Source organism: Saccostrea cucullata, unplaced genomic scaffold, assembly GCF_032062105.1.
Source record: "Saccostrea cucullata isolate Sc308-1 unplaced genomic scaffold, CSIRO_AGI_Scuc_v1 ctg2261, whole genome shotgun sequence".
Taxonomy (NCBI): domain Eukaryota; kingdom Metazoa; phylum Mollusca; class Bivalvia; order Ostreida; family Ostreidae; genus Saccostrea; species Saccostrea cuccullata.
The window spans coordinates 91,818-107,148 of NW_026918991.1; the positions used below are offsets into that span (position 1 = coordinate 91,818).

At 32.4% G+C, this 15,331-nt stretch overlaps 1 protein-coding gene across 7 annotated transcripts in view; it reads left to right on the plus strand.

Moving 5' to 3' along the window:
* Positions 1-15,331, plus strand: part of LOC134276729 (uncharacterized) — a 108,227-nt gene that overhangs the window by 63,678 nt on the left and 29,218 nt on the right. For 3 of the 7 annotated variants that reach the window (XM_062759016.1, XM_062759012.1, XM_062759004.1), the window contains 3 exons: positions 4,402-4,637; positions 4,977-5,136; positions 5,429-10,009. The exons of 2 other annotated variants lie outside the window; for them this stretch is intronic. In XM_062759016.1, coding sequence (XP_062615000.1) covers positions 4,402-4,637; positions 4,977-5,136; positions 5,429-9,786 — 4,754 coding nt within the window. In that variant the 3' untranslated portion in view covers positions 9,787-10,009. Of the gene's footprint in view, positions 1-3,786; positions 4,089-4,401; positions 4,638-4,976; positions 5,137-5,428; positions 10,010-15,331 lie in introns of those variants that run through there. 2 more of the 7 variants (XM_062759033.1, XM_062759024.1) reach the window with 2 other exon arrangements.

A 15,331-nucleotide genomic window follows, 5' to 3' on the forward strand; every position in this document is an offset into this window, starting at 1 on the left:
GATATCCAAACATCAGACAATCATTCCTTATACACGAATGAACCTGAGTCGAATTCCGAATGAAAATGATAATCACATGAATCAGGAGGTTAATTCATCTAGTTGTGAATTCAAAACACGATGAGTTTTCATATCATAGAGTACTGAAATATAAAAATAATACATGATAAAAAGGTAAGAATAGTGTTAATGTTTAAAAAGAACTGTATAGGGGGAAATTATTAATACATGTGATTAATGTTGTCTCGACAAATAAGTGTTATCGGAAAATATCATTTTACTGTCCTTTTGATAGATATGCACAGATAAAGTTGTTTTGATATAAATGTTACGGAAAAGTTTTCGCTGAAATGACAATCCATTTATAAAAAAACAAGTTTTGAGAGAGAGAGAGAGAGAGAGAGAGAGAGTTATTATCTAGGTGTTGTATGCTTAACAAATAATATAGATTGGAAGTTTGAGATTATTTTGTCTGCCTGGATTATGTGTTTCGTGCATTACTATTAAAACATGCTAATTAAATCATAAGAAAATATCATTCCTAAGGGATTGGGAAATGGCGCATATATATTCATAATTGTTTAGACATTATTTTGATGTTTACAATACACATACAAGTGAAAACTTTAAGATTTACAATACAAAAAAAAAATACTGAACCCGAATTCCATAGATATCTTTAGAACGTTTTCAGGCTTAGAAAGTTTGTTCTCGGGCTGCTTTCTATGATGTGAGAATGTAGCAGCATTTAATGACAAATATTTACATTTGCAAATGTTTTCCTTTACATAACACTACTTAAAGCAATGCATATCTATAACTGTATAAATACTGGTACGGGGTCAAGAGGTCATAGATGTTTGTATAAATAATCTTTCGACGTAATTTCTCAGTGACGTCATGAAAGGTCGACGCGCCTTCAGTGGATAACATACATGTCGTTGGGTTTAAAAAATGATGCATTTCACACGTTAAAAGTCACGGTCAGGCAAAAATAATTTAAAGTATGAATAAGTCACAAATGTTTATTTAAGTAACAAGGTATTATTTTAAAACATCTATCGGGCTGTAAATACGGGTTGGTACGAGATTAAATTTATCTATGGAATTCAATCTCTTGACCAACTCGTATTTAAATCCCGAAAAATGTTTAAAAATGAAACATTATTTCTTAATGACATTCCCTTTTTAGACACTTTAGTTTTGTTACGTGCAGGTTGACTGTATTTAGGTAAAAAAAAAAAAACAGCAGCCGTGTTTTGTTCCCATCCTTATCAACAATGTTACTTTATTTCTTTCAGTATATAAAAATATGAATAAACGATAGTGATTTAAATTGTTTGATAATTTACAAGTACATTTATCCTAGACATCGGGCCCATCATAAAAGCATGAGAAAATTATAGAATATTTTAAAATAATTGTGAAGGCAGAATTTTTATGTTTACAATACAAGTGAACATTCCAGTTGATAATACCGAAAATACTGATCGTGAATATCATAAATATTTTTAAAACGTTATTTTTGGCTTAGAAAGATTGTTCTCAGACTGTTTTCTATGAAGATAGAACGCAGCAGCATTAAATGAAACTAAAATAACACTTTTTTTCATATCACTTAGAATCTTATTGTGTTTAATGTTACAAAAGGTTATTCGAAGAGAATCCTATTCTATTGTTATCTTTTTATCTCTCAAGGAAGGTCTATCACATCTCAAAAAAAGTAGTTGTACTAAAAATTGAAATCAACTGCATTAACTATATTTTTAAAAACATTTTTGTGCATTGTCAACCTGAGCACACATTTTACAGATTGTCCAGATATGGAATTTGAAGCAAGTTTATTAGTTGTGCGATGTGGTTTAACGAAATATTGAGATACCGGCACATTTTAAGAAATGAAAAAGGATTGCAATACAAATAATTACAAGCCCACGGTATATAATGATAGAACCTTAGCATTAAATTATGAAGCAACAACATATAATTATAAGTAAAAACCACAGCATCTAATTATGAAGTCACAGCATGTAATTATATAATAGTATCATAGCACATAATTATGACCCCACGTCATGTAATCATATAATAGAACCACAGCGTATAATTATGAACCAACAGAATGTAATTATATAATAGAACCACAACATATAATTATTATAATAGAACCATGATAATGGACCCACAGCATATAATTAAAAACCCGCAGTATGTAGTGATAAAACCACAGCATATAATAAAAGTAAACTACAGCATATAATTATAAACCCACATCATATAATAATGAACCCACAACATATAAATAAACCCACAGAAAATAAGAAAATTAACCACAGCATAAAACAATGAACCAACAGCATATAATAAAACTATCTACATGTAACATAGGCAGCCATGGCGTTCCGTATTTTCTTTAGTTACTTTAATTACCTCTAATGTAGCACAATGTTTATACAATACTATAGGTATTGAAATTGTGCAATATAAAAATTATTGCATTCATACTTTAAATTTTGACTTGAAATTGTCTTGTTCATCCTATTGTCCATGAGTAAATGTTCTGATTTTTGCAAAGAATCATATGGGTGAATATTTTGATTTTTTAAAAATGGTTGTATATTATATTATCATAGCCCAATTTACTTTGAAATTCTTTGAAGACAATAATAATGGAGAAAAGTGAAGTGTCTGATAAGTTATTTTTAGAAAAGAAAATTTCCATCTTTAAAATTAGAATACACGACATTGGAAAATATGCGTACACGATTCTGAAGCGAAAGTTATTGACTGAGAATTTGACCGTGTATAATGACAATGGTGACGACAGAACGACTGCACGTACTGTTTGGAGTTGTGTGTATTTTATTCATTTAAATATATTTTGTTTTGTGGTACATATTGATTTGCTCCACTGCATTTTATACTGTATAATACCTAGGTGGCACAGTGAGACTTCGAGAATGGCGGATATCTGACTAAATAGACTACATCTTCGAATCAAAGATTTCTATCCCTAGGTAGGTTTCATTCCCTATTTATTATCTTTTTTTCTTTAAATTGTTACATAAATTTGAAAAAGTGCGATTGCAGAAGGTAAATATTTAGCTTTTTCAGATTAGGACTGGATGACGTAACCATGAGGCATGACAGCCATTGCCAGGTCTATTACGAAAACTTAGATTTTTAGTTGTTTTCACATTGTTTAGCAATGTTAAGTTTGCAAAATCCTACGTTCCTTAAAAATCTACATAATTGTTGTGTTTGCATGTCATTTGACATGTTATTTATCTAATTGTTATCATGTCAGCAGACTGCTGATTACCTTGACCTTGTTTTTAAATGCTATTAGTGTAATGCACGTAGGCGTTCACAATAAGGCATTCAAAGTAAAAACAAAAGATCTTAAAGGAGAAGGAAATGAGGTATTTTAAAACTCTTTTCAATGGGTTGTGATTTTACAAACCAGCTGAAGGATTTTGGACCCAGATCGTCATTTCAATACAATAATTATTAAAGGAAAGGAACACGTGACAGTGGTTTAAAATGTAAATATGACTTATTTAAGCGATATGCACAAGTGGAAAAATGATTTTTGTTATACGAAAGAAACTTCTATTAATATTATTGGAAAATGCATATTTAACAAATTTTTAGAAGGTTATAAATTGCATAATCCGTATAAGTTAAAACGGTACATTAAGATAACTGTGTACTTTTTTTTGACTTTTTTTTTCATTTTCAGAAAATGTGATGTTACTGTCTTGGCACTCCTCAACAATATAATTATTACCAAGTGAACACATGAATTAAACAACATCAACCTAAGCATTACTTCATAATGGCCTCATCTACTCCAACTGTACCTCCGGCCACAGGAACCACGCCTACTGTGTCACCAGAGGAAACCAACTTCCTACGATTTGTCAATCTGGTCCTGAGGAGAACACCAAAGGCCCTGAGGGTCCATTTTGATACAGTTCATCCTCCAAGTAACCTTGTGAATGACCTGGCAACACAGAAAACTACCCTGTCAAGCTTGAAAGCTAGAAAAGTAATAAATCAGGTCCAGTGGGTCACTTTATTTGGAGGTATATTGACGACAGCGTGAAAGGAAGTGTTTAAACATATTCTTGTCAATATCTAACAAATTCACATGTACTTGTCAATATCTAACATAATTATATAGTTAATGATTTATCTAAATCGAGAGGCTGTGGTCTGCAAGCGTATCAATGTACCCTGCATTTCCAATGACAATTTATTACAATTTTCTTCTACAGAAAGTGATTGCAAATGTCTTTGCACTTTCTACTTCAGTTTAAAACGTAATGATAAAAGATTTATAGGATAACTCTCTTTCTCTTACCTAATATTTCCGAATTTTATTTTCAATTGTTTTAGTTTCCAATCCTATGTCAAAGGACTTTGATGTGACACTGTTAATCTGCCTTTTACGAAACATGAGTCCCTCTACACCAGCACCAGCCGGAGGATTCGACATTCTACCCAGTCTGTCAGATGTCAGTACTGGGGCTGACTTAGCAAGAATTAAGTTCTATAGAAACAAAGTGGCCCATTCAGCAGATGCAAGGATGAACATAAATGAATTCAACTCAAGCTGGACGGATGTTGAAGGGGTAAGCAAAGATTGTAAGCCATATGATAGAATTTGTAAAGTGGTTGATTACAGAGAAAATGCATGTTTCACTTCATCATGAAAAATTGATGCAAGAAAAATTTATTCATGAAACGTTTTCAACCTGCATTAACATGGTTAATTAACGGCACTCCCTTTATAAAGAAATGAAATAAAAGGTAAAATCATTTCGAACACCCAAGAGAGCATTGTGAATGGAACAAGCGGTGAATGAGCAATAAGCACGGAAATCGATAAGGTTAACTTATTCACATTAATTTTTTTTTTACCAGATACAGATGATTTTCATATTAATCACCGTGTAAATAAAAACTTTTAGGCTATTGGAAGACTTGGAGGTTCTACATTACTATATGAAACGAAAACTTTAAGATTTTCTCCAATGGATGAGTCCGAGAGAGAACTTATATTGGAGCTTCTTCTCGAAATTAATCAATTGAGACTGGAAAATTTAGAAACGGTCCCTTGGAATGTTAGAGGTAATATATGTATATGAATAAAATACAAATCACATTAAAAAAAATCACATTTGATCTCTTGATATTACAGTATTCTTTAACCGTAACTTATTTTTTTACAACAACTTCGGTAAATACAATTTATGTCAATCTTCTAGCAAAAGATCAAAATATTTTTGGACTGCCAAGATTAATGATTTCCTATAATGAACTAAAATGAGAGCAATATTTTTAATTTTGAAGGTTTCACACAAAATCAAAACGTTAAAAAATTATCATATAAGTGGTGTTTTGTTTTTCTAACCAACTGCAGAATCAATTGAAGAAAAATTAATGGCCTGGGAGGAAGAAGATCATTTGTTTGTAGAAACAAAAGCATCAACCAGTATCGAAAAGTTTGTTATGGAAAATTCATGTGTTGTGGTTGTTGGTCATCCAGGGTCAGGAAAATCAGCTATTATTCATCACATTGCTCTTAAAATGGGAAAACAAGGATTTTCTGTTATACCTATTAAAAGCCCTGATAAAATTTTGGATTATTACAACAAAAGACACGCTCAAGTGTTTGTGATTGATGATCCATGTGGTGAATTTTCGGTTAATGATCAGGCTTTTGAATGGATCAAATATTCCGAAGACATTAAGCGATGTCTGAACTTTAAACAAAGGAAAGAGCAAGTTCAGTCAAAACTTCTTGTTTCGTGTCGATTAGCTTTAACCTCAGACCATAAATTCCGTAAAATTAAGGTGTTTTCCAATTTCATATTCAGTTTAGAAAACCAAAAAAATCATTTATCGATAACTGAGAAGAAAAAGATCTTAGAAGCTCACTTTCAGTGTGAACTTGATTTTCCACCAAAGCTGTTTGAAAAGCATATTGACTGTTTCCCGTTGCTTTGTAGACTGTATGTTCACGTTTGGGCTGATCCAAAGTGTTTGGAATCTTTTTTTGAAAATCCGTTTATTCATTTGGTCTCAAAGCTAAACCTGATGATAGAAGATCCAAAACGAGAAAGCATTTATGAATATTGTGCTTTAGTTTGTTGTTCCCTTTCAGAAGACAAACTTGCTTTATATCTATCTAACAAGGATAAAAATCCATCTGACAACTTTGAGTGCCTTGAACAAATTCACAATGCTTGTGAAATTGATCTCAATCCCTCGGAATTATTATCTGCTGTGAACAGACAAAGTGGAAAGTATATCAAACAAGTCGGCCAAACATTTTCTGTAATACATACAAAACTACTGGATATAATCATTTGGCATTTCGGGAAACAATCACCAAAAACATTGATAAAATTTTCTCCATTAGAAATATTTCAAAATAGGCTTAGACCTTTTGGAAAATTAAAATGTGATGATAATAAAGATTTGTTCCTCGTAGAATTGGACGAAAGTATGTTGACATGTTACGTAGAAAGAATACAAAAAGATATAGAACGAGGAATAGTTGTTGAAGTTTTTCAAAACCCAGCCCTGCCAAACGCAAAGGTTGAATCTTGCATATTTTCACTGTTAGAAGAGAGGCATGTCTTGGCTGAAACACTAACGAAAACAGGCCAAAGCTTGTCAGCAGGTAGAATGGACTCTATGACTTCGTTTTCGAAAGAAGAATTATTCAGAAATAGCCAAATTTCATTTCTTCATTTACTTATTGCATACAACTGGTCAACATTTTTAGAATATCTGTTTCAAATGGAAAATGAGACTCTTTTTCAAACATTATTTGATCAGAAGGCATGTTCAATATATTCGGCTATTCTTAGTGGGAATATTGAAATTGTTAAATGGTGCTTTGACTACTATTTTAAAATATATGAAAGTGTTCAATACCTTATGGAGGAAATGTTTTCAGATGATAATTGTTTGTATTGTGACTTTGATAAAAAAAAGAAAAGTCATGAAGATTATTGTCAAATTGCACGAATCCCATTGTCAATTCTTGTCTGTATAACGGGGAAAATAGAAATATTGGAATTCCTTATCCAAAAGAAAGTCTGCTCTCAGGCAGATCTTACCTCAAATTTTCATTTAATGGAAGAAATGGTTTCACCTTTAATGGTAAGCAGTTTATATGGGCATTGTGATCTTACTCATTTCTTGTTGTTAAACGGGGCAACTGTAAACTTTCAGAATGAACTCGGTATTTCTGCACTCCATGATGCCTGTCGGAATAATCATATAAGTGTCATTAAACTGTTGCATGACTTTGGAGCTGAAGTAAATATCAAAGATGACAACGGTGAGACACCATTCTCCCTAGCATGCCGAAATGGTTCATTGGAAGCTGCAGATCTTTTGATTACTCTTAGGGCAAATGTCAATTTACAAGACAATCTTGGATGGACAGCTCTACATTCATCTATTTTTTTTGAGCAGAAAAGAATGATTCCTTTCCTAATTGAAAAGGGATGCGACATTAACTTGACTGATAATGACGGCGAAACTTCTTTATCGTTAGCATGTTTTCTTGGAAATTGCGATACCATCAAGTATCTACTAGAAAAAGGGATAAATAGACAATATCAACAGACTGGACTTTTGAAAGCTTGTCAAAGTGGAAAAGTAAATACCGCCTCTTTCTTATTGGAACAAGGACTGGATATAAATTATAGGGATGAGAATGGTCTGGCAGCACTTCACGTCAGTTGTGCGCATAACAACTCAGAACTTCTTCATTATCTGCTCTCCAAAGGAGCGTGTCCAAATATTCTCACCAACGACAATCGAACTCCTTTGCATATTGCTTCAGAAAATTTATTTGAAGAATGCATCTCAATTCTTGTAAAACACGGGGTAAATATAAATGCATTAGATATGGAGAATAAAACAGCACTACATTACGCATGCCGAAATCCAAACACTGAACGATTTTTTACACACGAGACAAGAAAAAATGACAGGTGTTTCCATGGGAAACTGAATGAGTTAACGGACGTCCAACAGAATTCTGGATCCAATGTTATTTCAAATAATACACCGGATATGACCAAATATATATTGGATTACTGTCAATATGAAAACTCATTAATAGAGAAACTTGAAAGGATAGTCAATATTCTTATTCAGAGTAATATCGATATAAACATTCCTGACAAAGATGGCATTACTCCCTTACACACTGCCTGTTTAGGGATTTTTTCAAACGTCATCGAGATGCTTTTGAGAAATGAGGCACAAGTTAATTTGCTCGACAAAGATGGACGAACTCCTTTACATGTGGTGTGCTTAAATGGAAATTCAAAGGTGTTAATGTTACTTATACAAAATGGAGGAAATGTTAATATTGCGGACAAGACCGGATCGACACCGTTACATATCGCTGCTCAACACCACAATATTGATATTCTTTCTAGTTTAATTTCTAATGGAGCAAATGTGAATTTTCAGGATCACAATGGTTTAACACCATTGCACGTTTCATGTTACAATGACGATATAGATATTGTACAAAAGCTGTTGGAGTCTGATGTCGATGCCTCAATTCTTTCGAAAGATGGTCTGGATCCTCTAACGGTGTCAGTTGCAAACGGCTACTTTCATATATCAGAAGAAATTTTGAAAAAAGGTGTTCACATACATGATATGAACTTTTCGTATTTGCTACAATGTGTCAAGTGTAAATCAATTATTTGCCAAGTTTTGGAAGAGTACAATGAATTCTTTACCTACAGAAATAGTGAAGGACAGACTCTTCTACACTTAGCAACCTTGGGAAAAATGATACTATGGATTGAATGTCTCCAAGGCAAGGACGATTTGATTAACGTTTCCGACAACGAAGGACATATTCCCTTTTTTTACGCAATTGAAAACGATCTGCAAGACATTATAAAATTATTTTTAAAAGAGGACCTGTCTGAGGCAATGGAAATTGAATATCTTCGCATGGCACATAAACTAGGCAGAGGAGATATAGTATCAATACTGTTCGAAAAATATCCCAGTTTACTGAGTAATTTAAATGGGAGTGATTATAGAATCGTACCGAAGTTGCTGAGGACCCAACGTGTATCCAATAAAATAATGGAAAATGCTTTAAAAAGCAGAAAGTACCTAGACATATACAGCATTATTCTTGTTGATCTTCCATGTGAGTTATGGAACGTTCATACAAGCACAGTACCATGTCTATCTCCAGAAAACTGTATGACAAGCGACCGCAATTGGTTAGAGGAGAAAAAGATAATTGATGAAGTGAGATCCATTAGAAATGTTACAGATTTATACCCCCTTGATATATGGCCGCTTCTTTTCTACTCAGATTATTCTCCGATGTTTGAAAGTGTATCATGTTCCGAATTTGTTCGTTTTGCTACATTGAAGGATGAAATTGGAAATACCTTTTTACATTATATGTGTTTGATGAAAAATGATTTATCGCGTATAAAACATTATTTATTTTTATTGAAAAATAAATATTCGTTCTATGATTTTTTTTCCCAAAATACGGTAGATATAAGAGAGCTTATTAATATGCAGAACCTTGCGGGATGTACACCTCTACACTACGCAGTAAGAAATCCTCACGCATTTCGTTTACTTGCTGACTTGGGTGCTGAAATCGGAATTAAGGATAAATCTGGTCATTATGCTGAACATTATATGGAATGTCGAACAACATCTTTTTTAAAAAATATTACTTCCGTGCTATCAATTAAAAATTGAAATAGATACAAAATTAATCAAATAACACAAGAGCATTGCAAAGAGGAGCATCCCCTCGCAAAGAGCATATCATTTAAATCAAAACAGCATTGGACATAAATTCCAATGTTAATTTTATCACTTCCGTTTCATACATCGCTAGCTCACTCACAAATGAACACACACAATTACGTTACTATATCTATTTTGCGAGGGTTATAATATACTGAGATGCAAAAAAACATTAAATCAGTGTTAATGTGTTAATGAGTAAGAATGAAAGGTATTGATCGACATATGTATCTGCAATAGTCTTATTTTTATTTTCAATCTTCACTCTTCCATTGTTGATATGAATAAGGGAGGTGAACTTTTGAATTTTGAAGTACATCAAATTAAGCGAAACGTAAAACATTTTACTGTTGTAAAATTGTGTCAAAGCTTTCATTATCGTTGGATGTGTTTGTAATATGTTTCAATGTTTTAAGATGATGTTTATGCAAATGTTTACAGATGTGTTTTAGCAGTTTTTAAAATAAAATACATTGGCATGTTTGTGAGTGTCTTGAAAGATTTTGCATGGTAAGATATTCAATGAAAATAATTCAATTCTCATAAATGCAGCTGGGCACAGAAACTATGTCCCAGCTTATCTGTCTAACGTATCTTCGTTAGAGCGTCTGCTCTGGAGTAGCGTAGTATGGAGGTGATCCTTACCTCGCAGGTTCAAATTCCACTGTGGGAACTGGAGAGATCCTTGGGATTAGACCGTATAAACCGAGGTCCCGTTTTGAAGTAGGTGCTGACACGAAAAAATCCCTATCTGCTCAATAGCCTTGGATGCCGGGTATAGAACAAAATCTGCAGCTCTCCGACGGACAGTAGTGGCGTCTCCATATGTCATTGAGTGAAAAAATTCTCAAGAGGGACGTTAAACAATATGCAATCAATCAATCTTTATGTTAAGAAGAAAATGTTCGATACATATAATCATCAAACTTCATACATTTTATATACATGTGCAATGGTGCACTTTTTGGCTTTATTTTGAAACTGTAACGTACTTTGGATCATTATAACTGAACATTCTAAATGACCTAGGCTTACTATTCTTTATGTCAATTTTCGTCAATTGTAAAATTCGTGGATTGAAAAGCATGAATATATTGATGAAAAATTATTTTTTTTATTTTTCCATTAACTTTGACCCTCTATATAAATGAGAACTACGCTATGATAGCTTTTACCTTGTATGAAGCTTTAAAATTTTTAATATTGTTTTTGTCAAGGAAGATCACAAATGTGGCGCTTTATACTTGAAAAAAAAATTACTGACAACTCTTAAAAAATTGTGATATTAATGATAATACTTTTCAACGTTGCTTTACGATTTTTTAAAAAGTTTATTGATTGATTGATAATGTTGTTCTATGTCATTGATTGAATTATTGTTGATGTGGTTCCATATGATGATTATTCATTCGTATAAGAGGTACAAATACCGTTTCTTGGCTTTAAAGATCTTAAAATTAAGTAGTTAAAATTTGGTCTTGTTTTAAAAGTTCAAATTAATAAACCTCATAAAAAAGAATCACAGGATCAACTTATATTGTCCCCAGCTCTTATTAAGTAATATTTATCATTGCAACTGTTTTATAGGGATATATCTTTATTTCTAAAACTACTAGACTATCTTACAAACACACAGTTATCTTATAAAATATGAATCAATCATGTATGTCAGTTAAACATATTTTAAGAATCCAAAGTTAATTTGAATCCCCAGAATTACTTAAACTTTAGAAAATATCTAAATGGGATAATTGGGATCCAGATAATGCTTAAGAAAGCCTCTATCTCTGGAAACGATATTTTTAAAAAATGGAAATACTCCACTATTTTAGCATAGCATGCAAGAGAAGAAGAATGTCGTTTTAAACAACAAAAGCCTTTCATAAAAATTTAAAAATATTATTGAAGAAATAAATACAGTCAAAAACATGAAAGGTATGCACTTCATAAAGACGTTCTATAGAATAATTTTTCAGAAGAGAATATGTAGGAACCATAAATTACTATATTTTAAATTAAATTACCCAACAACTATGAATATCTTGTGACTAGTCATTATCATAAGAATATTTTGTTAACCATGGTGATTGCAAGTAATCTAAAGTGTCTGTTTTAAAGATGCTGGTATTCAAAAAGGATATGTGAACATAAAACGTTTGTCAACAAGAACCTAAAATACGGTTGTCTACATGGTGCAATGATTAAAGCGTCTGTTGTAGGGTCACAAAAGAGTTAATCCTCATGTCGAAGATTCGAATCCCACAGTGGGACTTGATGTTGGTCCCTCGGATGAAAACGCATAAACTGAGATCCCATTTTGCAGTATGTAATGGAACGAAAAAGATCTCTCACCGCTATATGGCCTGAAGTGCAGAGAACATGTCAACCCCCCTCCCCCCCTCCTCTTACACAAATAAAAAAAAATCAAATTTACAACAGTGATTCATGCAATAGGAAAGTAGGTCAAGAACCAGGCATTCATGTACGTTCGCATAAGAACATAATTATAAACTAGTTATTTTAACATAAACAATGCTTTTGAATTTAATTTAACATCATTAACATTCATTTCTCATTATTTTCTTCATTTTGTTTGATGAATCAAAAATGTACACAATGTGAGTCATTTTGGAAGTCATTTACAACATCAAATTAAACAGGAAAGAAAATGAAAATGGTGTGAGCAACAGGTGTTGATATGTGAAATGAAAACATAAGTTTCCGTATCATGCAGTACTGAGTAGTGAGTAGTGAATTCATTAAGGAAAAATAGGTTGCAATAAGTATTATGCGATAGAAAAACACTATGTAGCAGGCCTTTCAACTAATTTTTCAAGTTGCAAATATGGTAAAAAAAACATTTCAGAGATTGATTTTTAGGTACAAGAAATTATCAAAATAGATAATTACTTATGCATACCTTAAATTAAATCATTAAAAAGTTAAAATATTTGTATTTGACTACTTCGATGTTGTGTTTTAATGACAGGTAACTCAGGTTTGAAAAATGACCAACTAAGTGCAGATTTCTGAGTTATCGTTTATATGAATGACATATAGGCTGCTTCAGCATTGGTATTGTTATGTTAAAAAAAGGGTAACCGGTTTCTTACATTGTTTTGTACGCAAGAGTGTTGACCAAAAGAAGAAGAATGTCTGCACTCTTCCTGAAATAACAGGGTCAAATGAATGGGGAACAGACAATATTCAACATTTTAACTCTCTTTGACGATTGTTATGAAGAAAAAAATTTAATGTCATGTTTTACATGTGCACACTTCTGCGCTTCCTAAATAAACATATATATTTTTACAAGTAAATGCCACAGTTAATTATCGAATTTGTATTACTAAGCACGACGAAGAACGACCGAGAATAAAAATCAAATTAGGTTAGAACTTAAAAGGAGGGTACTTCACTTTTTATTTTAATTAAAATTTTGACTTATATGTAATTAAACAGTGTCCGCATCTGTATAGTAAATAAATTTAACATTAGTGCTAAATTTTAAATTCACTGGATTCTACTGACAACAGAGAAACATTGGGAAAACTGATTTTGTGTATTAACAGTTTGATACCTCGGACCTGCTCTTAACAAGTTTTAGCAACCAGTTAGCGTTCATAACAAGGAACCCTAGCGGCAATTGAAAGGCCTATATGTAGGGGAAATGTTAAAACGTCTGTCGCCACGAATTTAAAGTGTTAGCCGAATATATTGATATGATGTTCCTTTGATTGATGCTTAGAATAAAACTGTGTTTTAGTCTGTCTGTCAGTCCATCTGTAGTTCTGTCTGTCTGTAACACTTTCACTTCCCCGCAATATCCCGTGAAGTCTTTGAGCTTTTGCAGTGAAATTTTCAACAACTGTTTACACCTTACGTGGCCTTTCGAAGACCCTCTTGATTTTGAGGTCAAAGGTCAAGGTATTAAATTCAGAAATTCTATTTGTTTTCAACACTTTTGTTTTCGCGCGATGTCTCTGCAAGCCATTGAGCTTTTGCAATGAAAGAAGATGGGAGCATTTGGCGGGTGATCCACAAGAATCATTTGTACGAAACATTTATGGTTTAAATGATCATGATTTGGTTGGCTGAACATAGCTGGTCAGATTTTGGGGTTATTTTTTCATTTACTTTGAAAGACATTGTTAAATTGTATAATTTATGTCCATTTTTTTAGGGGGTACTATAACATAGCAATGTTTCACAAAAAATAAAACCTAAAATATTTAATCCATACATGCATGATACGTGTACATGTACATTATAGAATAGAAGATTACAATTGATTCCTCTTGAGAACCAAACTGAACCAAAATTTATCTAATTCAAAATTTTAATACATCAGAACTTAAAACGAAACTGACAAAATAAATGATTGTTTGCCTGAATAAAAAAAATTAACGCGCGCCCCATGCCAGGCTCGAACAAAAAATTTCTCGCTTCGCGTACACGAAACGGTAGCCTAGCTTACTGAGCTATCACTGCTACACATGTACACATGTTTTTAAAATATAAGAAGCACCACAACGACAAATTTGGATTTTGGGGAAAAGTTAATTTTTCGTTGTCTCTGGGCCTTCTCTCCATTTTAAAAAAAAGTGTATGCTTTTCTTTGAATTAAAATACACACAATTAACGTTTCAAAATAATGGGGAGAAGACCCAGACATAGAAAAAAAAAATAAAAAAAAAAACGTGTTTAAAAATGTACCATTTTGTACAAAATGTCTGATATGGCCAATTTCCAAGTTATTTTTTTTTTAGAAAATCAAAGCTCAATTTCGGGAAAATATTTTCCGTTTCTGTTGCACATGTACAGGAACCCGATAAATTAAAGAAATGTTAAAATTTCATGTGACATGTCAATAAAATTTTCACTTTTCAATTACGCCCAGATTCCTGCCGAATGCCAATCAAAAGCGCCTCGTTCTTTTATACCACAACTCCCTAAGGCCATATATATGGCGTAAGGAATACCCCTATGTATTTTGAGGTTGAAACGTCAATGTCATAAATTCATACTACTGTGTGACTATGTGTAAAACTTTCATTTCAAGTCAATATCTCAAGAAGGTTTTGAGTTTTTGCAATTAAATGTCATAAACCATAACTCCCTATGGCCCCGCCCTTGAACCCCCCCCCTCCCTTCCCCCATCTGCGCATGCTTTTTTTATCCGTCTATTAGCTTGTTTGTCATAAACTACGACCTAATCTAGGTTGTGGCAGTCATATTTATGAATTAATAGGTTTATTATATTATAAGAGGTCTGATAAATGAATTTGTAGGTCTTAGTAATGTTTGTTTCAAATCTACTTTTTATGAAATTTTTTTAGCTAAAATTCAGCTAGTTAAGTCAAATGACGATAGTAAATAAACTAAAAAAGCTTTGGCTATACCGTCAAAGCTTATATGTTATCTGTTTGAATAAACAATAAATTTTTATTTGTGTTAATTCTAAAATGTACTAGAAAATATACTAGGTATTTCA